Below are 23,272 nucleotides of genomic sequence, written 5' to 3'. Positions count from 1 at the left end.
AGATTAATAAAATCAAACAGAAATAAATTTGCAGCTCTGAGCTTGTAAAGGAGTCATTTTCTGATCTGTACAAACAATTCATTGTCGAACAACGAACACGAAGAAGATGAGTGCGGAACCCAACAACAACCAGGCAAAGGCCGATATCCCAGAGGAAGTGGTGGAACCAAAATCTACAACTGTGGAGGAACCAAAATCCGTAATCGAGCAAGATCAAAAGCCCATAACAACGGAATCATCACCAATCAAGATCGATGACTCAACTCCAATTCCACAAATCACGCCCGAAGAACCAAAACCTACAATCGCAGAGCCATCAACAACTGAATCAGTAGCCGCAGAGCCCACTACGGAACAACCCCAGGAAGCAGCCGTCAAGCTAGAATCTGTCAAAGAAGCCGACGCGGAAGCAGCCGCTAAACTAGAAGCTACCAAAGATGCGGATGTGGAGAAAGCAGCTTCAACCTCTCAACACTCAGTCTCATTCGACAAGACTACCAAGACACATGATGGCTCGCCATTGTCAAAGTTCTATTCAGAATTGCCGGCAATCCTCGAGGCAGCTGAATACAATGAGATGTGGGGCATTGTACTCGATCCATCGGAAACTCATGTTCAAACAAGTATAGTTCTCGAGAAATTCTTGCGAGCAAACACAAAAGACGTTCCTAAAGCCAAGGCTCAATTGATTGAGGCTTTGAAATGGCGAAAGACCATGCAACCACAGAAGCTCCTGGAAGGTACCGAGTTCGACAAGGTCAAGTTCGGTAATCTGGGATATGTAACGTCTTATACTACCAGCGACGGCGGCAAAGAAGTTATCACTTGGAACATCTATGGGGCAGTCAAAAATGTTAAGAAGACGTTCAGTGACGTTCCTGAGTGAGTAACGCATTAGATGTGGGTCGATGTAGTACTGATTTCATGACTTAGATTCCTTAAATGGAGAGCAGCACTTATGGAATTATCCATTAAAGAATTAGATCTTGCCTCAGCAACGGAGAAGATACCTGAAAACGGCCCTGATCCATATCGTATGATCCAAGTCCACGACTATCTCAATGTCAGCTTCCTACGAATGGACCCCAGTATCCGTGCTGCATCCAAAGAGACCATCCAAACATTCAGCATGGCTTATCCTGAGCTTTTGAAGGAGAAGTTCTTTGTCAACGTTCCCTTGGTGATGGGTTGGGTTTTCACGGCAATGAAAATCTTTTTGAGCGCCGATACAATCAAAAAGTTCCATCCGCTCAGCTACGGGTCCAATCTTGGCAGTGAAATTCCGCATGTTGCTGAAAAGTTACCAAAGGAGTACGGAGGAAAGGGTGAAGAACTGAAGAGTGGTCTTACAGTCAAATATTCTGAGGGAGAAGTCTCGCAATCCGCCTAGGAAGATCAAATTGACGGCACGATCTATGATCTAATCCGAGAGGATGTAATGTCATGGGTGGCTAATGTTCTGGGGAGGAACTATTCGTTTTCAATTGGGGCGTTCAATATATCCATTGCTTTGTAGTTACTCATCGAGGTTTGTAAGCTTCATCTGATACCATATATATAGCAAAAGAAACTATAATTTAATATAATGGCTATGATATAGTTTGAGTCGTGTAAATATTTGTCGCTTCTACATAAATACTCGATACATGCAGACATTGCCTCTTCATCTGAGAAGAGAGCATCAATCGTCATATTTCATTGTTTTCTTTTGTACAGTTCACCATCCAACCCTTTTTTTGGTGTAAGTATTTTGACTTTGTGACAATGGGTTTAGAATGAAAGTTCTTGGGTTCTGCTGGCCGAGTAAAGAGGGACTCGAGTTCAACGGCATTCATGAGGGGGCTATTTAACATATGACATATGACCAAATTTGCAATCAGATTGATTCATCTTATTGTATTTGACACATTGACAGATAGATAAGATTGTGCATATCTTTGCCTTCTTGAGTATCGTATGCATACCTAGGTAGGATGATTAGATGACCATGCAAGTACTGGAATTGTTATAAGGCGGACCTACCGACCTACCACCAGTGTACCTATCTACCTACATATCGACCTACCTAGTGCCTATATGCCTATCTACCTACATGCCCACCTAGGACTCAGCCTTGTCTCAGTCAGGCTGTTGATAAAAGAAATCCATCAGGGCTGTTCTAACTTTGAGCTCGAGCAAATATTAATTATTTGGAGCTTGGGTACTTATTTTTAAGTATTCCAAGGCTGTACACTGTTTGTGTGTTTTTTTGACGGAGTGAATCATTTGATAGAACTTTGCTACAAGAATCTTGGTTAATATATATATATATATATATACGTATATATGAATCCCTCACTACGCTCACTACCTTGATATTGATTCTTGAGGATAGTATGTTTGAAAGGTAATATCTTATGTCGAGATGGCTAGATGTCTAGAGGCAAACTCATGAAGCAAGCAAGCAAGCACACATCAATAGGCAATAGAATAGGTCGTAGTAAATAGTAGGTAGTAGACAGTAGACGCTGTCTGGAGTAGTCGAGTATCAAGTACCGACCTAATATTATGTAGTTCTGACTTCCTTCATGCCGTATCCAACTTATCCCAAACAAGCACGCCCTCCTGTTCTTTCCTACCTATCATTAATCATCAGTAAAACGTCATTAGCATTTACGCCACACTTCATTGTGACCACCTGGGCCCCCAAGCGATTCTTTTATTCACATCAATCAATAATCCCGTACGGTGCACATCGTAAATCGTACTGGGTAAGCCACTCCACCGTGAATGAACCCACCCACTCCAAGCTTGCATCACCATTCGGATTCGGAAGGAAGTTGGAACCACCAGTGAGGTGACTAAAGTATTATATCACCGATTTACCTACCCAGTACAAAGAGTACCTACCTCGAGCCTACCTGCTGGGTGGTACTTTGTAATTATTAGAATACGACATTCTACCGCTATCGAATCCAGGCAAGAACAACACCGAACGAAGGAAGGAACTCATTATTCCCCTAACAGTACACTACACTACACTATACTACACTACACTTCCCTACAACACAATACACTGCACTACACTTACTAGGATTTTAACAACACCTAGCTCCCACTACTACTTCAAACTCTTCAAAGCTCTATCAATCCAATTCACTATCGAGAGTCTATCAAAAGTCTATCCAAAGTGTACAATTTTGCAGCATATTTCGAGATACCATCGCTTGAATTGAATTTACTATCCTCTCCTCTCTTTTGCTCTGCTCAACACCACCACCTCTTTCCTACCCCCCTCCCCCCTTCCCCCTCCTTCTATCTTGGTTTCTTTCCCATTGGTTTTGTTATTTTACATCGGAGAAGGTCGTTGGAAAAGTTTAGAAGCTGGTTGTACCTTTTGTCGACCGCGACCATGGATCCTGTAAGCAAAGATTCTGAGCATTCCCCACTTCCACCCCTCGCATGATTTCAACATCCCATATCTACTTTTGTGTAGCAAATACTGCTTGCGCCAACATGGTACCTGACCCTCGTACTGATTTAATCTCTTGCAAACAGTCTATCGATGCAGACATACAATCACCCGAGAATATGATTGTTGATCCGGACGAGTATGTCGAGCCATCGGATAATGAGAAGGATGACATCGCCATCATAGATCCGGATGAACCTAGGCCAACGCCGGCTGATGATTGTACAATAAACCAACCATGGAGGGTCAGGACACTAAGCTAACATGTGCACAACAGATGAAGCTATAGCAGAGCTGGTATTGCCACCGCTGGATCAACAGCCCCCGATCATAGAGACGGTTCATCATACTTGGGAAATTAAAAATTGGCAAGGGCTCCAAAAGAGAGAACATGGCCCAATCTTTCATGCTGGAGGATACCCATGGTAACCACCTGGAATATCCCAAACTTGTGCGCAATGAGTGCTGACTAGATTAGGCGTATTCTAATGTTCCCATACGGAAATAATAGCGATAATGTGTCCTTCTACCTGGAGCACGGATTTGAAGACGGGCCTCCGGACGACTTTGTATGTTGTTTGCAATTCGGTCTCGTTCTATGGAATCCGAATGATCCAACTCTTTACACTTACCACACTGCGCATCATCGATTTACCAAAGAGGAAGGCGACTGGGGCTTTACTCGATTCGTTGAAACCCGCAAGCTTCATGCTCATGTGTGGCCTGGATCCAATCCCCCAAGGCCGTTGGTTGAGAGCGGAGAAGCAAATATGACGGCATATGTAAAAATAGTCGAGGACGAAACAGGCGTTTTATGGCATAACTTCAACAACTATGATTCGAAGAAAGAAACTGGATTTGTCGGGTTAAAAAATCAAGGAGCGACATGTTATTTAAATTCGCTCATTCAGTCCCTATATTTTACTAATGCCTTCCGGAAGGTATGTATTGGCAACTAGTTACCTTGAGGGTCAAAAATTAACACAATTTGTAGGCAGTATATCAAATTCCAACACAAGACGAGGACACCACCACAAACAGCGCATATACTTTACAACGCCTCTTTTATCAGCTGCAGTCATCTTCTGCAGCTGTGAGTACCAACGAACTCACCAAGTCTTTTGGCTGGGATACAAAGCAGATTTTTGAACAGCAAGATGTTCAAGAGCTTTCTAGGAAACTGATGGAGGTTATGGAAAAGAGAATGAAGGGAACTGAAGCTGAGAATGTTCTCCCTAAATTGTTTTGCGGAAAAGTGCGAACCTACATCTCTTGCATCAATGTCGACTACGAATCTCGCCGAGTAGAAGATTTTTGGGACGTCCAATTGAATGTTAGCGGTAACAAGGACATTGAAGCGAGTTTCCGGGATTATATTCAAGTCGAGACAATGGATGGCGACAACCAATACTTCGCAGGTGAAAACTACAAACTTCAAGATGCGAAGAAAGGTGTCATCTTCGAATCATTTCCCGAAGTGCTTCATTTGCAGCTCAAGAGATTCGAATATGATATTGAGCGAGATTCCATGATGAAGGTCAATGATCGTTACGAATTTCCAGATACTTTTGATGCCGCACCATATCTATCAGATGACGCAGATAGATCCGAATCTTGGATTTATAAGCTGCACGGGGTCCTTGTACACAGCGGCGACCTCAATGCAGGACATTATTATGCATTCATCAAGCCTGAAAAGGATGGGTGGTTCTACAAATATGATGATGATAAAGTAACAAAAGCCACAATGCGAGAAGTCTTGGAGGATAATTATGGAGGAGAGATGCCCCTTTTGAATGGTCAAGTTTACGATGCATCGCAAAAACCTATCATACGACATAACAGCGCATACATGCTTGTTTACATTCGCGAGGCAAGACTCGATGAGGTATTGCTCCCCGTAACGAACGCCGATACGCCAGCTCATCTCCGTAAGTCATTACACTCTAGCTTGCCTGGAACTGAACTAACACCACTTAGAAAGAAAACTCGAAGAGGAGGCCGCTTTCAAAGAAGCACGACGGAAGGAACGTGAAGAACAGCACTTGTACCTTACTGTTAGGGTGATTACCCAGGAGACTTACGCAGCTCATGGTGGCCATGATCTTACAGTTTTTGATCGAAGTCATGACGAAGATCCTGCGGCTGCTAAATCCTATAAACTCCTCAAGAAGTGTACTATTAGAGAGCTCATCAAAGTGATTGGTAAGGACACTGGGACTGATCCGAGAAGACTACGGGTCTGGTTCATGGTCAATCGTCAAAACAAAACAACAAGACCTGACACGCCTGTTCTGGACTACGATCAAACCATTGAAGAAGCTCACCTGAAATTAGCTGGTAGTAAGACACAGGAGTTGAGGCTTTGGGCCGAAACAGCCGAAACAGTTGATTCTAATGGTGATGCGGTGTGGCCAGCTCATCCGTTGGTGAAAGAAGGGTCGTCTCCAAGTAGATCTGATGAAATTGTCATATTTCTCAAATGGTTCAATGTTGATACCCAGTCTTTGGTTGGATGCGGTCACATTTATATCAGTAGCCAGAGTAAAGTTGAAGAATTGGCCCCGTTCATCTTGAAACGTATGAATTGGCCAGAGGACACTAGATTGAAGCTCTACGAGGTATGATTGGTGCTCTTTACATTTTGTCGTATCTTCTGACATCGCATAGGAGATAAAACCGGACATGATCGAACCTATGAAAGCGAAACAATCACTCAAGGCAGCAGAACTCCAAGATGGCGATATTGTTTGTTTCCAGAGAGCTCCGGAAGGAAGTGGTGGAAGCGAGTGAGTGCCTTAATTGAATATATGAAATGGTGGAATGATGCTAACTGCAGCAGTGGCTCGGATACCACTACTATGGTCTCCAATGGCTTAAACCCAAGCCAGCAGCCTCTCAAATCGTCTGACATCATAGATGATGCGCGACTGTACTACGACTTTCTTCGTCATCGAAGGCTCATTACCTTCCATTGTCATCCAACCAGAGGAAGCAAAGAATTTAATATAGACAATTGCGAATCATTCACTCTGGTATTAAGTGCGAAGCACACTTATGATCAGGTAGCCGTCAAGGTTGGAGAGAAGCTGAATGTGGAACCGACTCACATCAGATTTTGGACTATTGCTTTAAATACAGGTAATCCCAAAACGGCGATCAGGCGCACGTCGAATCACACTCTGGTGAACATGGTCAGCAGTAGTTACGCGTCGTTTGCTGGCACCACCATTAGGTCAGATGCTTTATTTTTCGAGGTCCTTGATATCAGTCTGGCGGAATTGGATACCAAGAAACCTATGAAGGTTAGCTGGATCAGCGAAGGTGTCACAAAAGAAGTAAGCCCGCCTAATTTATTGGTGTAAATCCGGGAAGGGTATTAATTGATCGCAGGAACCACTGGATATACTGGTGCCTAAAACTGGAACTGTGGATGATATAGTGTCCTCGGTGATTAAGAAAGCACGATTAGAAGACGAAGAAAAGGCTGGACCCGTCCGAGTATATGAAACACACAGCAACAAAATTCACAGGGAACTTTCTCGTGGCCATCCAATCAAGGATCTCACGGATTACATTTCGATTATACTAGAGCGAATACCGGAAGAGGAGCTTGCGCAACCGAATGGTAGTCAGTACATTCATGCCTTTCACTTCCACGGTGATCCAACCAAAGCGCACTCAATTCCGTTCAAATTTCTCATCTTCCAAGTAAGTCGCCGTTTTCTTAATCTTGAGGCCTACCACTAACACGTCCAGGATGAAATATTTTCCGACACCAAGAAGCGACTGGAGAAGCGGACTGGTATAAAAGGCAAAAATCTTGAGAAGATCAAATTTGCTATTGTCAAGAGGAGCTCTTACACAAAACCTATATACTTGAATGATGGTGAGTTATGACCTATGACAAATTTATCTGCCCTACTAAACATCTCGCAGACGATACATTATGGGATATGCTTGGGGATGATGACGACCAACTCGGATTAGATCACGTTGATAAGGTACGAAACACAAGGACTGGCATGGGAGACTTGTTCTTGAAGTAGATTTTGGTATTGCTTATGAGAGGTTTTCTGCATGGCGCTATTGGTTGGCGGGAAAATAGGCACAGTCTTTGATAAAGACAGCGCGATGATGTAGACAACGGGCATGGTAGCGAAGTCAGTTTCTTCTAAACAACATAATAGGTCTCCAGAAAACTTCATTCCTAGCGATAAATGATCGAGGACGATGGGAAGACCAATGGTAACTATGATGCAGATATCCTTCCAGTATGATGTTAGCCACTTTGTAACCTAAATAACAAGCGCGAAATTGTTTACTACGATGCCTCACTTGAAATAACCATATGATTATCAAATAGTGAGTGGTAGTGATTGATTGTTGATAGTAGAGTAAAGAATTACACAGGCCACCTGTAGCCCCTGGTTTGGAGGAAAGGAGGAGTTACTCGCTAGATTCACTGCGCCCGAGGATTATCCGACTGACAGATAGCAACATATCTCCAAAAGCGCGTCAATGTCAAGGGTCGATTACTTTTACAACTACACAATAATAAATCATGAAGCCGTCTTTGATCTGGTGTAGCCTTTTGGCATGCATTTCTCCTCTTGTGTCTGCCACTGCCCTCACATACAAGCTTAGCGCCAATGAAAAAGCATGCTTTTACTCCAATGTCGACAAACAAGGTGCCAAAATAGCCTTTTACTTCGCTGTACGATGCGCCTGGCCTCTGATAACTACATGAACATCTCTGACATTTTATATTATACAGGTACAAGCTGGAGGATCTTTTGATGTGGATTATGAGGTTGTAGGTCCAAACGAAAGAGTTATCATGAAGGAAGAGAAAGAGCGACAAGGCGACTTCGTCTTCACTGCCACAGAGGTCGGAGAATACAGGTTTTGCTTCAACAATCAAATGAGTACTTTTGCAGAAAAGTTTGTCGACTTCGAAATCGCCGTACGTTTACACTCCACGCATTGCGAATCCAGAAACTATCACTGACATGTCTATTACTGCTATAGGTTGAGAACGAACCTCGAGCTTCGATACCCTCGAAACAAGGCACAACTCCCGAACAAACGTCTGCATTGGAAGAATCTATCTTTAAGCTCTCCGGCCAGCTCTCTACCATTACCCGAAACCAAAAATACTTCCGCACAAGAGAAAACCGCAACTTCAGCACAGTGAGAAGTACTGAGAGGAGGATTTTCAACTTTAGTGTTATTGAAAGCTTGATGATGATGTGCATGGCTGCGCTACAAGTCTTTATTGTTCGATTCTTCTTCCAGGTACGCATTCCTAACTTCGATATACATAGAGAGATTCTAACGATAGGGATTAGGGTGCCAGAAAGGGTTATGTTTGAACGAATTGGGTCCGGGATAGCTTTGAAGATGATTGAAATGATTCTGGGTCCGAAGAGGAGTTCTGTGTACTAAACACTGGACAAAATTGACGCTCAATATGATTAAAGTCAAGTTAATTGATTGTATTACTCCATCCCTATGTCTATTAGAAGCATGTGTGAATTAATTCATAGTCTCCAAAACCTTATCTAAACACACAAGACTTTTGAACATTTCGACAGTACTAGATAGGTAAGCTATCGTACCAATTTAGCTAGATATACAAGTCAATCAAGTATCATTTATCATTTTTACAATTCATTAGCTACTTATTAGGCATTATATATATTGGATTTTATAAGCTCTGCTCTATCTCACATACATGTATAAACTAGTGTCGATTGGGTTAGCGTGACGTAGCATGGATGAGAATCGCGACAATTTGACATTTATCGATTCACGATAGGCACAAGCTTGTAAAACCAATTCAATCTCGTGTTTTTGTATCTTCCAAACCACTTCAACACGATCAAATCCTGCCTGTCTACTTATTATCGCATCAATGGCAGCTTCTTTATCACGGGCATTGCCAAAACCAAAATATACAGGTGAAGAAGAGGATATTCCACAACATGCGCAACAGAGAGGCCCTCGAATCCTAGGCGCAGGCGCTTTGGATGATACCCAAATTGTGTTAAAGGTTGGTCTTTCAGATCTTAAACAATTAGAGGTTTCTTCTAACAATACATCACGTTCACAGAAGACCGGACCTCCACCATATGGTAATCGAACAGGATGGCGGCCACGAGGACAAGAAGACTTTGGCGATGGAGGTGCTTTCCCAGAAATTCCAGTTGCACAGTATCCTTTAGATATGGGACGCAAATCTACTTCATCGAATAATGCGCTGGCTCTTCAAGTCGATGGCGAGGGGAAAGTCAAGTACGATGCCATAGCACGGCAAGGCCATAATGATAAACGAATAGTACACGCCTCTTTCAAGGACCTTATACCTCTTCGACAACGAGCTGATGCCGGCGATATTAATTTAGATAGACCAAGTGAAGAAGAGGTTGCCGCTTCTACCGAGCGAACGAAGAATGCCTTGGCAACTCTGGTCAGCGGTGCGGTAGCTGCACAAAAACCTAAGAACGTAAATGTCGGAGCAAGAAAGGACCCTACTTATGTCAGATATACCCCAGCGAATCAGATGGGGGATAACTCTAGGAAAAATGATCGAATCATGAAGATTGTGGAAAGGCAGCAGGATCCTATGGAGCCTCCCAAATTCAAGCATAAGAAGATTCCCCGGGGTCCTCCAAGCCCTCCGGCTCCGGTCATGCATTCGCCTCCACGAAAATTGACTGCAGAGGATCAAGAAGCTTGGAAAATTCCACCTCCTGTGTCGAACTGGAAAAATCCTAAGGGTTATACGGTTCCACTTGACAAAAGATTGGCTGCAGATGGACGAGGATTACAGGACGTCACTATTAATGATAAATTCGCACAGTTTGCAGAAGCTCTCTTCACGGCAGATAGGCACGCACGAGAAGAAGTCAAGCAGAGAGCATTAATGCAACAAAGGCTAGCAGAGAAAGAGAAGGCACAAAAAGAAGATCATCTTCGCATGTTAGCACAGAAGGCACGAGAAGAGAGGGCTGGAGCCGGCGCTGGCTCCCGAAGGCGAGACTCGAGATCGTCAAGATCTCGTTCTGGAAGCTATAGTGAATCCGAGTCTGATCGATCCAACAGCGACGATGAAGAATTCAGAGAGCGAGAAAAAATGCGCCAAGAGAAACGAAGAGATGAAGAACGAAAATTACGACAGTCGCGCATGGGCACGGAGAGGAGGATTCAAATGATGGCGCGAGAGCAGAATCGAGATATCTCAGAAAAGGTCGCTTTAGGCTTAGCAAAACCTACACAATCAACCGAAACTATGTTTGATTCTAGATTATTCAATCGGACAAGTGGGTTTGATAGTGGATTCAACGAGGATCAAGCCTATGATAAACCTCTTTTTGCGGCTCAAGATGCTATTAGTAGCATTTATCGACCACGGCAAAATATGGATGACGATGATGATGAAGCAGCAGCTGAAGGTGAGATGGCGAAGATTCAGAAAAGTAATAGGTTCGCGGATGCCCTTGGAAAGGGAACCTTTCAAGGTGCAGCAGATGTTGAGGTAAGAAATTTCCCCTTGGTCACGAGTGGGGATGAAGCTAATTTGAGGGGTGAACAGGCGAGGGAGGGACCGGTGCAGTTTGAAAAGGATGCTGGCGATGTTTTCAATGTCGATGATTTCCTGAGCAAGGTCGGTGAAAGTTCTAATAAAAGAGAGTATGGGTTACAGGAAGGCGAGGGAAGGTCCAACAAGCGGGCGAGAGTGGATGAGGACGATGATTAAATGGATAGACAATCATGGGAATGCATGGAAAACGTTGTATTTATAGATAATCTATAGGATTGGGGCAATCCGTGTATAAAGCATGGCCAGACATTCGTACATTGTCAAATGAGTGTCCGTTTCTAATTGATTCTAAATTGTCTTTTTGTGTTTTATTTTGCACCTTTTGGTAAAGAATTGACGAATCTACTTTCTCAATAATAAGAATTCCAAGCACATCGGTCTGTGATACTACAGCATGCAAAAACTCTCAGAAGTGATACATCATCCAATTTTGAGTAGTCAATATTAACAGATGTGTTAGCCCAACTTCAAGCGGACGATGTTCGTATATAATGAATTCTTGCTCATATACCCCAAATCTCCCAACTACATCCAAACTTTCATCCACACATCGATGGGATGGAGGACTTTTATCATACAGAATCCGAAATCCTTGCATTGAAGCATTGATGTACCCATACGATTTTCTCTACTATACTGCACAGACTTACGTATCTCTAATTTACATTTCACCGTAGAATCAGTTACTGAGTAACATTATACGCGTGTTTTCTAAATCGTTATAACGCTTTTTCTATCTCCAAAAATAGTGGATAATTAGTCGTTGGCCTCGGAATGTCACTAGTGAAAGGGTTGAACTCTTGATTACGCGGCTTTCGACGACGACAATTTTTGAAAGGTACGACGACTTTCTTCTTGGCTTTTGATGCATGCTCTTTTTTTTGGATCTTGTAAATTATAGGAGTTCTGGGTTGGGAAGGGCGAGGAGGCTGGGAAGGTAGAGATTAGAGCTTTATTACTGAGAAGTCTACTACTGGCGAGTGCTTCTGAGCAAGCGTGAAGAAGGTTTGTGGTGATGGATACATTTCAAGAGAAGATCTGCCGGTGTAAACTCAATGATATATGGCAGCCGGTAGTTCGATAGCAAGCAGGGTATCTCTCTTGAAGTGGTACGTACATACATACAGCCACTTCCCAACCAGCTGGTTCAATTAACAGTAATTCTTCCTTTTCTCCTTCTTTGCCCTCCCTGCCCTGCTCACTCTGTCGGACTTGTACCTGCCCAGACTTTTCACAACTCACTAAAAATAGGGTCTGGAGCTAGAGCTAGAACCACACCAAAACTGGACCTACTCCATACAACTGAAGAAAAAAACTCGATTAGATCTTTGCTTATCTGAATTATCAAGGGAAAACAAAGTATTCATTCGTATTGTATCTCGGACTTCAAGCTCAATTGAAGTGTGAGCTGTCATTTCGTCTTTTAGTTGAAACAATATCCAATATTCATCCCGACTTATGTTCTCTATCAACCTTTATATTGGCCGAACGAACTTGATGATCTTCGTCTTCCAACATGGCAACATCATGATTCTTGATTGAAGTTCATGAACCCCCACAGCACTCGAGTAGTATGAACAGATAATTCGTCATAGGAGGGGAGAGCCCTGTACTGACTGAGTCTTGACGAGGGAAGGAGTGGATTGACAGGCATTGGGAAGTACCGACTTGTTTGTTGGCGGCACATGTTAGAAAGGTTTGTTATTTTGGGACGGTCGAGACAAGAACAGTTTGGGCGTTGGAGATCAATAACTCTCATATTGAGTTGTGTAGCTGTGATCGATCTTTATCTTACAACACAGTCCATCCGCTAGTTCAGCTTAATTCAAAAGCTAAGTGATATGCTTCTTTCATGGCTTCTTTCCTTTTCGGATCTAATCAACTCAACGTTTCTTACTTCCATCGGATTACTCTTTCTCTAAGCTTTCTAGCTACTCTACAATCTCAAGTTCGTATGTTCGTTCGTTCGTTCGTTCGCTTTGTCCGCGTCGACCCATGCTTTACCACACGAGCCTTGTCAGCCTGCATATCCATCAAACCTTCTTTTCCCAACCATCCTCGCCATCGTATCCCTTCTAGGTACCTGATTGCGACCAAAACACCCTGCCAGGTTGGTACAGGTTACAGGTCCCAAAGTGGAGAGACCGAATTTTCTCACTGGCTCAGCCTACTACGAGTATCTTTCACATCTTTAATCTCCATAATAATCCGGCCTTTTTGGAGTTGGTTAGATAAGACAAAGTAGGCTGTTCGGCCAAGGTATATATACAAGTGTGTCGCCCATTCTGAACTTATTGCGGCTTTTGAATTTTGTATTATTAGAAATCACGCAAGCAAGTCAAGCACATACGAAATAAAAGTAGTTTTTTATTTCCTTCTCTTGGAAACAAAACATTCGGACTGGACGTCGAAGGATCACTTTGGGAATAAAAGGAAGACAAACAATCGTTGGATAGAAAGTCAATATCAGTCGCTACAGTTGGGAAGATGAGAAACACGAATATCCCGTCGGGCTCACCACCCAAATATGAGGTTGATGATCCAAGTTCCTTGGCACCAAGATGGTGGGATATGAGAGCGTGGAGTAAGAAGAAGTGGGCGATTTTTGGTGCGGGAATCATCGCATTGATCATTATCATCGTGGTGGCTGCTGTGGAAGGTTCAAAAAAGAATGCTTATCCAGATTATTCACAGTTGAACTATACACTGAAGGATACTTGTAAGTTGTCTTCTTTTGTGTGATGCTGCACACCCAACAACTTCGAATGCACCAACACTTCTGATATCCGAGAAGCAAGGCTTCCCTATCACCTCCAGGTGGATTTAGCGGTGATTGTTCTAGACCTATCTCTATGATTTTGTGACTAGAGATTGAACGAGATGGCCCTGACATAGTGTATTTTGCTAACATCCACCAAAGACTCAGGGACTGACTTTTTCGATAACTTCGATTACTTCAATACCTACGATCCATCAGCCGGTTTCGTTCATTATGTTGATTCCGAAGTTGCTGCTCAATACAATTTGACATATGCTTCATCAAGTTCTGCAGTTCTCAGGGTCGACACATCTGTTACAGCTGACAGTAGCCCAGATGCATCTACTGGCCGCTTCTCAGTTCGAATTGAGTCCAAGACACAATACACTGACGGTCTATTCATCTTCGATATTGTCCACACACCCATTGGCTGTGCTACATGGCCTGCACTGTGGCTAAGTGATCCAAACAATTGGCCAACAAATGGAGAGATCGATATCATGGAGGCGGTCAACGTTGTGAGCTCTACAAAAAATCAAATGACCCTCCATACTACGTCAGGCTGCTCCATGGATGTCAAGCGCAAAGAGACTGGAAAATCCATTCAATCTTCATGCTTGAATAGCACGAATTCCAATGCTGGATGTGGTGTGTATGACTCTGCAGAAACCTTCGGTGCGGGTTTCAATTCAAATGGAGGTGGAGTTATGGCGATGGAACTACGTACCGCGGGTATTCGAATGTGGCAATTCGGACGAGATGCTATTCCAACCGATATTTCATCTGGTAGCCCAGATCCATCGACTTGGTCGGAAGCTACTGCCGATTTCCCCAGCACGGATTGCAACATTGGCAATCACTTCAAGAATCAAAGTATCATTGTCAACATTGATTTGTGCGGAAGTTGGGCAGGTACCCAAAGTGTATATGATGTTGATTGTACGCTCTTTCCTGACTCCTTTTGATATTTCCATACTAATCATACAATAGGTCCCGGTACTTGCACTGACTACGTCGCTAACAACGCAACGGCATTCACAGATGCTTACTGGCAATTCAATAACTTCACTGTATACCAAGCTTCATGATCTTCGAATTCCAATCTTGGACGGAAATGAAAGTGTGATATTCATGGGAACGGATGTGATATACATGCTTTGAGAGCATATTGGTATTGGAAAAGTTGTTTGACGGGAAACCGCAATTGGGATAGGAATAGAGGGGATTATACCAGGAAAATGGCGTTTTTAGGAGCGCTTCGCGCTATCAGCGATGATATTGTCTTCACGTTGAGGTTAATATGGGATGTCAAATGGGCATTCAAAGCCCGTATAGATAGGTAGCTTATGGAAAACAGTAATGAAGAGAAGTACTATACTCATAATGTGAAATCCCAGGGTACCTAGGGTTGCCCTTGTGTCTAAAGAGCCTAGCAAATTAAATAGACAATGACAGGCTAGCTTAGCCCATAATCCTAATGACATCCTAAAAATCATTAGAATAATAAAATAAATATCTCTTCTAGTCGTCCCCCTTTTCGCGAGACGAAATCTCATAATCTACTTGGCAAGTACTCGGGTACTTGTGCACCACGCGAGGCTTTAGCTGTGCAAGGCCAAACATCAGCCTCGTCAAAAAAATTCTCGGTGGATTACATCTCAAGGAAACCCATCTTTGTATTCTACCTTTTCCCTTGACGAAGAATATCGCAACTACTATCGTTCAAAATGAATGGGCCAGCATTTAATCCTCCAGGAGGGGGCCAGCAGGGCGTTGATCCTTCGACCGCTGCTGCTGTTAAAAATGTATGTCTGCTCTCCGGTTACAATTAGCATTGCTGCATGGAACAAGCAGAGCCTTGTTATGGGAAATTGACAAAGTGAATTGAACGAGAACTAATCATGTCTGATAGATGCAAATGATAATGGAGTCCTGTCCGGGTAAGACTGTCGTCTCGGGTGTGATGGGATTCGCCCTCGGTGGTGCCTTTGGTCTCTTCATGGCATCGGTATGTTTTGCCCCGCCTCCTCTGCTTTTCTTCCTACGTCAATGACTAACCTTCCCACACAGATGCAATACGACACTCCCATTCACACATCCTCCACAGCTGCAGAAATCACATCCCTTCCCTTGCGCGAACAACTCAAACGCGGTCTCAAAGATATGGGTAATCGCTCCTATTCTTCGGCCAAGAATTTCGGCAAAGTAGGCGCTATCTTTGCAGGCACAGAGTGTTGTGTGGAAGGCTTCAGAGCAAAGAATGATCTGAAGAATGGAGTCATTGCAGGATGTATTACCGGAGGAGTGCTGGCGGCGCCGGCGGGACCACAAGCTGCCGCAGTTGGGTGTGCGGGGTTCGCGGCTTTTAGTTTGGCGATTGATAGTTATATGAGAAGGCCGAGTGATGGAGATTAAGGAGATATTTGGAGGGTGAAAGTCGTGGATTGGAACTTTAGATGGAGCGGCTTAGATATGTATAATATGCTGTGAACAGCTTACGCATGGGATTGGAGTTATGGGCAAGCTTGGATGGGCTTAAAGTGGTTATGTTGATATGTCTGTATAGTTATGACCTTGAGATCAATGACTAATTTCACTCCTCACGAGCGTTGGCTTTGGCTTTGCTGGTTCAGTGTTATGTGACGGTTTGAGTCTTTTGTCATATACGTTCGCGAAACCCGGCTGACTTGTTGTGTTTGGTAGAAAACACATGCGAGAAACATTCGGCACAAGCACATATTCAGGAACGAGCTTCGATGTCTGTGTGAGTTCTATTCTTATATCCCGGAGACCCTATGCTTCTTTTGCTAATGTGCAATCAAGCTTTCTCCATACTGATGAGACAAGTATCTATAGAGCGCTAGACTCGCAACCATAATCGGCCAAGCTATCTAGGAATCTATCTAAAATGAATCAAGTATCTATAGAACATCGAGTTTTCAACTATAATCTATCAAGTAATGACAACTTCCGAACAAACATTCTCCATCATCGTAGTAGAGTGAACGCGTTCACACAAGCTACTTGGTGGTGAATTTACCCTTCATTCTAATCCTCTTGCCATAAACATAAAACAAGAACGGAATGGGTATAAGCGCAGTTGCTACGAAACCCAGCACACTGCTTCCCCACTCAATACCCAAGCCCTGAAACATGGGAGTAACAAGCAGGGGAAACAAGGCAGCAAAGATGGCTCGTACAAATGTTTGGGCTGCAACCGCACTTGCTGCACATGAGGAGAAAGTGTCGATGAGGTAGTTGAGCGCAGATTGGAAAATGGTAAAGAAGCCAAATCCCATGAATATGAGGCCAATGCATGGAGCTACCCAATGGATGCTTGGGGCGGATGTCCAGCCGAAGATGAAGAGGCCTGCTGCGAAGAATATACTGCCGATCATCATGGGAGGGAGGCGAGCTTCGGGGACGGGTTGGTTATCATTTGCTTCAAACTTGCGGGTATAGAACTTGTTGTTGCTGGGGTTTGTTGGTTAGTAGATATGGTTTGGAAATACATCAACAACTTACAGAATGTTTGCAGTGCCACCGAAGATTGTACCCAGGAGAAGTGCAAGAAATGGAAGTCTGTTGTGAGTCAAGAGATTAGCACAACATCTGCTATATGGTTATTGTCCAGTCGGGGGCAAACTTACTCTGAAGTTACGGGTCCATAACCTCTAGCCAATGCAAATTGGACAGGAATCGCAGCCAGGCACCTAGCAATCCATCAGTGCATGCTCACAAACAATCCTCGGTTCTGACTTACAAGTAGAGAATGCCATAAACAAACGAAGCATATAAAACCATGAGAAAACAGATTGGGGTCCACAGTAAACGAAAGGGTCGCATCAAGAACTTATTGCCATCTCTCTAAAGCTGAAACTGCGCTCTTCGTGTCTAGCATGTAGAGCCCAGTTTCCAGTATCGTGACGGAGACGACGTGCCTTGGCGACCAGGAGTGCGTCTGGATAGGTTTCGTTGAGGACAAGAGCACCAAGGAGTAAGACTGCCATTTGCATGATTCCGGTTATCTTTGGAGGAGGAGTTAGGGATAAGAAGTACATATTTTGAGGGCTGGAGGCTTACATATTCTGTCCATCTCCATCCTAGATAGCTCGATGTGATGGCTCCTCCCACAATGGGACCTATGGTTGGACCTTGAACTGGTGAGAATGAGAAATATAGGGAGGACGCATGTACTCACCACCAACAACAGCAAATGCATAGCCGACGATAGCTGTTCCTCGCGATTGGGGTGCCCAGATGTCAGATAGAACGCCGCCAGTGTTTGTTACCTAATTATGATGTTAGAGGAGTTGGTTGAGTCCGAGGTGAGGTTTCTTACAGGAGCAGCTCCGAAGATACCAGCAAAGAATCGTGTCAAGAGCAGCGTCTGGATGTCTTTTGCTGTGGCGGAACCGAATGAAAAACATGCCGAGATGAAAACTATTTGATACATTAGCTGTGATACTGCATGGTGAAAGGAGAAGAGTGCAGGCTAAGCTTTTGGCTACTTGCAGAGTAGAGTCACTTACCTGGGGTTAAGACTGCAGCCTTTCTGCCATAACTGATCAGCTGTTAGTACTTGCAACAAACAAATGAATGAATTGGGCAAATTGGGACTGCAGCAATACAGTACAGCACACAAGACTCCCAAGTTGACTTTCGGTAACTCACATTTCAGAAAGAGGAGCCCATAGCAGAGGACCTGCATCACAAAGAATGGTTAGCTTAATTATTCACTTCATACTGGTGAAGGGAAATATCTCACCAAATCCAAATCCTAGCAATAAGAAACTTACACCCAGTAGACTGACCTACTCTTTGTTAATGGCATTCACTTTAGCTTATCATGGCTCCAGGGAAAACAAACCTCAGGAGCAACTCTAAATTCAGTTGCAACTTGGTCAATAGCAGGACTGTATACAGAACTTGCCCAGGTCGAGGTCATGGTAAACAAGCCATAGACAAATGTGGTGATCAGCTTCTTTCTGAATGGCCAATTTAGAGGTTGATACTAATTATTCCTGTCAGCATTGCCACGTTCACAAACTCATGAGCATGAAATGAAGTACTTACAGGATCATCAGCACCATCAAAATCAACAACATCAGCGTCCGTGGTCTTCAAATGCGAATTTGGGTGCGTGAACTTCTGCTGGATGCCGAGACGGGTAAGAGATTGAGAACGGGTGATGCGAGCTGGAGTGGATGGAGCATCTACAACAGGTTGTTTTTTGACTTCTTGTCCTTCAAGATCCAGATCAAGTACAACTACATTCTCGAACCAATGAGTCTCTGAGCCAGAGCTTGAAGTGGAATTGGTAGTTTGCGCCATCTCATCTGCGTTTACGAAGCAAAGAGATGTGCAAAGCAGAGAATTAAAATGAGGAATTGAAAGAAATCGTGGTTCATGAATGTATAAAGCAATCTCGTATGATACATGAGAGAAGAAATCAAGGAGAGTACAAGATTATTTGTTTATAAAGTGAAGCAAAGTTGAACACCCGGGCAGCTACAGAGGTGGCGACTAGGATAAAGTAGATGATGTCGTGAAAACTCACTCCTTCGATAACTCCAAAGGTGAAGAAAAGTTCTAGACAATTTCACATCAATGAGACTTTATCCTTTAGCCCGTTATCGGATAGAGTCCGAAAGGGTGAAGGGGCTTTACATCATCGGATGAATATTTGGGAATTATCAGATGAGACTATAAGGGCGATGTCGGCAACCAGTCAGCTGTACTTCTATTTCATCTACTATGTTGATATGAATATATGTGTGTCTTGTTTCAAACTCTCATGTCATCTGCAGTCAAACGTCATATATTGTGTGGAGGAGTGAATGATACGTAAGATGCATACGGTTCACACAAAATTCTCAATCTTTGATGGTACCAAGAGGGCAAAACGCTCACAACCAAGCCTTACATGTGCAAGATACTGTGGATAGTAGCTACATGTGGGTCCAGAGAGAAGAGCTTTTTGCAATAGGATGACCTTCATTGGTTGTACCAGAGGTCAAATTCTGAGTGTGAAGCACAGCATTTGACATGCATAACATAGAGATCAAATGATCACAATAACGATATCACAACACAAGATTAGGGTTGCATATTTGTTCATGCAAAGTTAGATCCCCCAGGAAAAATTGCTTCATTAACAAATACTGCATTGAAAGCCCAATAGCCATAGTATAATAAAGAGAAAGTGTGGCACAACTTCATCACCTACAAATGCACCTGTCTTGGTCTGTCCACATAATCCTTCCAGGCTTCATCAAAACCAACACTTCTAGCCCACTATATGAAAGGTTAGCACATAAATATAGTTGTATGGAATGGATAACTTCGTGGGGTACGTACAGTATCTCCAGTGTCTTCAACACTGTCAGCTACCATGTTGCCTATCTTTAGCCACATGAAACTCTTAATCTTTGCCCAATCTTGGTCTTCATAACCCTGGCTGACTACCTCGGCATGAGCTACTGTCCTTCCAAGCTTTACGGCGTGGCCATCGTCTTCGAACTCGAACAGCCTGTGAAACAGTCCGCTCCATTCCGCATCTCCAGCTTCAAGAAGCTTCGGGACATATCCCGATATTTCTTCAAGGAGTAGCTCGGGGGAACGGCGGGATGCATACATGGTGAGATCAAAGCGTCCCTTCCACTCCAAAAGCCTTACTTTCTGAGCTTCGGACAAAAAGTCTTGCTTGTTGAAAGAAGTGAAAAAAATCGAACTATTGACACAGTGCATATAGTAAAAGTCAAATTTCACCTAATGGGATGAATGTCAGCTAGGGTACATCTGAGAAGTGTAGTATGACTAACTTGTTTTGGCGGGCGCTGGGCAGCAGCAGCGAAATAAACGGCGGAGCTGATCATTTGAGCTGTCTTGGCTTCAAGTTCACCTTTTCCCACAGTCCACTGAGATGCATAGTTCATCATTTCATCTGCAGCTCTGGCTAAGATGCCATCTCGAATCTTATTGCCATCATCCCACTCAGCAGCGGTGGAAAGCTTTTTGTCATCTCTAATCTCATCCAGAAGTTGTGGAATCGTCTTATTCCCAGGTTGTGCTTTCTTTTCGACGTCCAACAAATACTTAGTAATCCACATATCGTGGACGGAAGCTTGTGCTAGCGCTTCGGCAATGATAGCTGGTTGGTTGAACTCAATACCAAAACCTAGATGAATAAGAGGATGAAGAAACCCTGGTGAGTGTTAGCAATTCCTTAGATACATGCGACTACAATGCTGTATACCTGCAAACATCCTGCCGAGCATGTCGTCTGCCTTTGAATCGCCGGCAAAGACACTTTCTTTCAATACATCCCTCCATCCTTTGATTTCAATCTGTCGCTGCCAGAATACCAGAAAGTCATGATAGTACTTTTGTTTGCCAAGATTGTTGTGGAAATTATCTGGTATGGACATGTCGACCGGGGCCTAGAAACTTCAGAAACTGTGCTATGGGATGTTGGGAATCGAGATGGTAGAAACCATGATTTATGGTAAGTCTGGTTTTAAAAACTAGCAGATTTGGTAGATGGTGAACTTACTTGATTCTCAGCAAGGACAACAGGGCGTTGATATGATGCATTAAGTTTATACTGCCGCTCAATGACGGAAGCCGGAGCACCAAGGCCATATAGAGTCAACAAGTGATGGACGATATGGTTGTGAAATCCTGTCTCATTGAAGAAAATGTGATGTTTCTATAATAAGCAATTGTTAGGACGTGTTCTCAAGACAAAACGAGGCATCTTACATCATGGTTCTCTTGTAGTAGCTGCGAGGCTATTTTGGCAGTTTCCGAATCTTGAGACCCGAACTTGAACACGCCAGTATCGTCAGGAGTAAGGTGAATGGTGTTTGAAGTGGCCATATTGGGAAAATTCTTTGTGTATGTTGATTGAAATCGAATAGTGTGTAGTTTCAATGCAAATAGTCTGCGATCAAATGGTGGTATAAATAGCAAATCAACAAATACCTGTGACTTCCCTCCGCCCTTGATGATTTGGGAGAAAGGGGGTCTAGGCCTGGCGAACATCTAAGACTGATTGAAGTATGATGACGAACTCTCACATGGGTTTACTGTTGAGTTAACACTCCCCATAAGCTGATAGGTCTCGACGGTTTCGACTAAATACTCCAACCTGGCCTTTCGCTTCCCCGCATTACAATGCAATGGAGTGAGTAATAAAATGACGAAAAGATTATCAAGCAAGGGTAACACGATTGGAAATCAACTCGGGATCTCGCTTTGTTGATGGTTTTGCACTCAACTCACTCCTGTAGGCTTCTGCTACTTCTTTCGAGAGACGGGTTCGTGGATTCTCTTGTGAATTTGGTGGCTGCTTGGCTAACCTATATGTAACGGTGATACGTATTTCAAAAGTAGAGAGAGTGTGAGGGTGAGAGTGACAGGCGAAAATAAAAGTAGCTTTAGATGAGAAAGGCCAATCAGCAAAGTACGGGTAAATTTTATTGTGAGAATGGTAGGGTGCCAGTAGATGTATGTGTCTACAAATGCAGAGAAGCAATTGTGCCAAGGTGATGTTGACAGTCAACCTTGTATATCTGCCTAGTACTTTTTGCTTCCTTGAGAGTCATCGAAGACAATTCTACCGGTAAAAGAGTACATGTGTTAGAACTAGCTAGTAGGTCAGGTTATGATGATCTGCACTCTTTGTACTTAACCTCAGCCAACCTTTGTAAGTTGTCAGACAGCAAGGAAGTAAGAAGGCTCGAGCTAGTAGGTAATCGTCAATGCATTGGGTTGTTACTGTGTTTATACGAATATCTATCTAGCTATGAGGGCGTGTCTTTGATGAGTGCTGGGTCTGTGTGCAGGCACATTTCCTCATCAAAATAAGTACAAACTCACCTACTTTGGAATTCAATAGCAACTGAATTAAAAACAATATTTGAAAAATCTTTTTGAATTTGAATGATTTCTTATATCAAGATTTATATATGAATTTGATAAAGTATACTTATCAATATTCATAAAGTTATATGCATTATAAAAATTATATAGTAAATGTTAATGAGTTCGGTTATTTTGCCTGGTCTTCATTAAAGACATGCCTTCGTATAGATACTCTTACTGCCTGAGCCACCTGCCTGAGCCACCTACTGATCAAGTACAGTAGTTGTAAATAGGTACCGCTAATTGGCTTGTTTTTTATCTCGATGACGTAAGTGTAGATAATAAAGTGTGTGTCCCACCACCACACCACTCAGCTTACATAATCCCATGAAACCACGACACCAAGCTTGAGGTAAACCGAATTTCTAATTGCCTTCGAATCCATACCGACTAGCTAACCTCCATAGGTAATCAGATCGCTCAATCATCTATCCATCTATAAGCTCTTGGTACAATACCAACTACCTTTATATCTATCTACATTGTCATACCAATAATCATCCATATATTGATCCCACTGAAGAGTTCG

At 43.2% G+C, this 23,272-nt stretch overlaps 9 protein-coding genes across 9 annotated transcripts; 6 read left to right on the top strand and 3 right to left on the bottom strand.

Annotated features, from left to right (window-relative positions):
* Positions 1–106: 106 nt before the first annotated feature.
* On the top strand, positions 107–1,390 carry Bfra_004286oa (putative cral trio domain protein; the record flags this gene model as incomplete). Its single annotated transcript, XM_037334692.1, has 2 exons — positions 107–882; positions 934–1,390. The coding sequence occupies 2 exons, from the start codon at positions 107–109 to the stop codon at positions 1,388–1,390; spliced, it is 1,233 nt and encodes a 410-aa protein (XP_037193226.1).
* Positions 1,391–3,495: 2,105 nt separating this feature from the next.
* Bfra_004285cb (putative ubiquitin carboxyl-terminal hydrolase protein) lies at positions 3,496–7,500 on the top strand (the record flags this gene model as incomplete). Its single annotated transcript, XM_037334691.1, has 10 exons — positions 3,496–3,673; positions 3,729–3,876; positions 3,930–4,392; positions 4,446–5,382; positions 5,432–6,072; positions 6,122–6,240; positions 6,294–6,789; positions 6,845–7,162; positions 7,211–7,340; positions 7,391–7,500. 10 exons carry the CDS (start codon positions 3,496–3,498, stop codon positions 7,498–7,500), a joined length of 3,540 nt encoding a protein of 1,179 aa, XP_037193225.1.
* A 515-nt stretch (positions 7,501–8,015) lies between these two features.
* On the top strand, positions 8,016–8,826 carry Bfra_004285ca (putative endosomal cargo receptor protein; the record flags this gene model as incomplete). Its single annotated transcript, XM_037334690.1, has 4 exons — positions 8,016–8,168; positions 8,229–8,417; positions 8,483–8,749; positions 8,803–8,826. 4 exons carry the CDS (start codon positions 8,016–8,018, stop codon positions 8,824–8,826), a joined length of 633 nt encoding a protein of 210 aa, XP_037193224.1.
* Positions 8,827–9,368: 542 nt separating this feature from the next.
* Positions 9,369–11,213, top strand: Bfra_004284 (putative transcriptional regulator cwf13 protein; the record flags this gene model as incomplete). The annotated part of the gene is made up of 1 exon (XM_037334689.1): positions 9,369–11,213. The coding sequence occupies one exon, from the start codon at positions 9,369–9,371 to the stop codon at positions 11,211–11,213; it is 1,845 nt and encodes a 614-aa protein (XP_037193223.1).
* A 2,331-nt stretch (positions 11,214–13,544) lies between these two features.
* On the top strand, positions 13,545–14,903 carry Bfra_004283 (putative glycoside hydrolase family 16 protein; the record flags this gene model as incomplete). The annotated part of the gene is made up of 3 exons (XM_037334688.1): positions 13,545–13,776; positions 13,978–14,754; positions 14,806–14,903. 3 exons carry the CDS (start codon positions 13,545–13,547, stop codon positions 14,901–14,903), a joined length of 1,107 nt encoding a protein of 368 aa, XP_037193222.1.
* Positions 14,904–15,542: 639 nt separating this feature from the next.
* On the top strand, positions 15,543–16,230 carry Bfra_004282 (putative mitochondrial import inner membrane translocase subunit tim22 protein; the record flags this gene model as incomplete). Its single annotated transcript, XM_037334687.1, has 3 exons — positions 15,543–15,620; positions 15,728–15,823; positions 15,886–16,230. 3 exons carry the CDS (start codon positions 15,543–15,545, stop codon positions 16,228–16,230), a joined length of 519 nt encoding a protein of 172 aa, XP_037193221.1.
* A 605-nt stretch (positions 16,231–16,835) lies between these two features.
* Bfra_004281 (putative mfs multidrug protein) lies at positions 16,836–17,619 on the bottom strand (the record flags this gene model as incomplete). Its single annotated transcript, XM_037334686.1, has 4 exons — positions 16,836–17,289; positions 17,341–17,397; positions 17,466–17,528; positions 17,579–17,619. 4 exons carry the CDS (start codon positions 17,617–17,619, stop codon positions 16,836–16,838), a joined length of 615 nt encoding a protein of 204 aa, XP_037193220.1.
* Positions 17,620–17,660: 41 nt separating this feature from the next.
* Positions 17,661–19,149, bottom strand: Bfra_004280 (putative mfs multidrug protein; the record flags this gene model as incomplete). The annotated part of the gene is made up of 9 exons (XM_037334685.1): positions 17,661–17,843; positions 17,899–17,969; positions 18,017–18,107; positions 18,158–18,258; positions 18,348–18,379; positions 18,490–18,520; positions 18,584–18,629; positions 18,686–18,829; positions 18,892–19,149. 9 exons carry the CDS (start codon positions 19,147–19,149, stop codon positions 17,661–17,663), a joined length of 957 nt encoding a protein of 318 aa, XP_037193219.1.
* Positions 19,150–19,950: 801 nt separating this feature from the next.
* Positions 19,951–21,861, bottom strand: Bfra_004279 (putative hypa-like protein; the record flags this gene model as incomplete). The annotated part of the gene is made up of 6 exons (XM_037334684.1): positions 19,951–20,112; positions 20,176–20,586; positions 20,640–21,022; positions 21,074–21,257; positions 21,371–21,526; positions 21,580–21,861. The coding sequence occupies 6 exons, from the start codon at positions 21,859–21,861 to the stop codon at positions 20,041–20,043; spliced, it is 1,488 nt and encodes a 495-aa protein (XP_037193218.1). The 3' UTR covers positions 19,951–20,040.
* Positions 21,862–23,272: the final 1,411 nt, after the last annotated feature.

The sequence above is a fragment of the Botrytis fragariae genome (assembly GCF_013461495.1).
Source record: "Botrytis fragariae strain BVB16 chromosome Unknown tig00000050, whole genome shotgun sequence".
Lineage (NCBI taxonomy): Eukaryota > Fungi > Ascomycota > Leotiomycetes > Helotiales > Sclerotiniaceae > Botrytis > Botrytis fragariae.
This window is presented reverse-complemented; position numbering and strand designations above follow the sequence as displayed.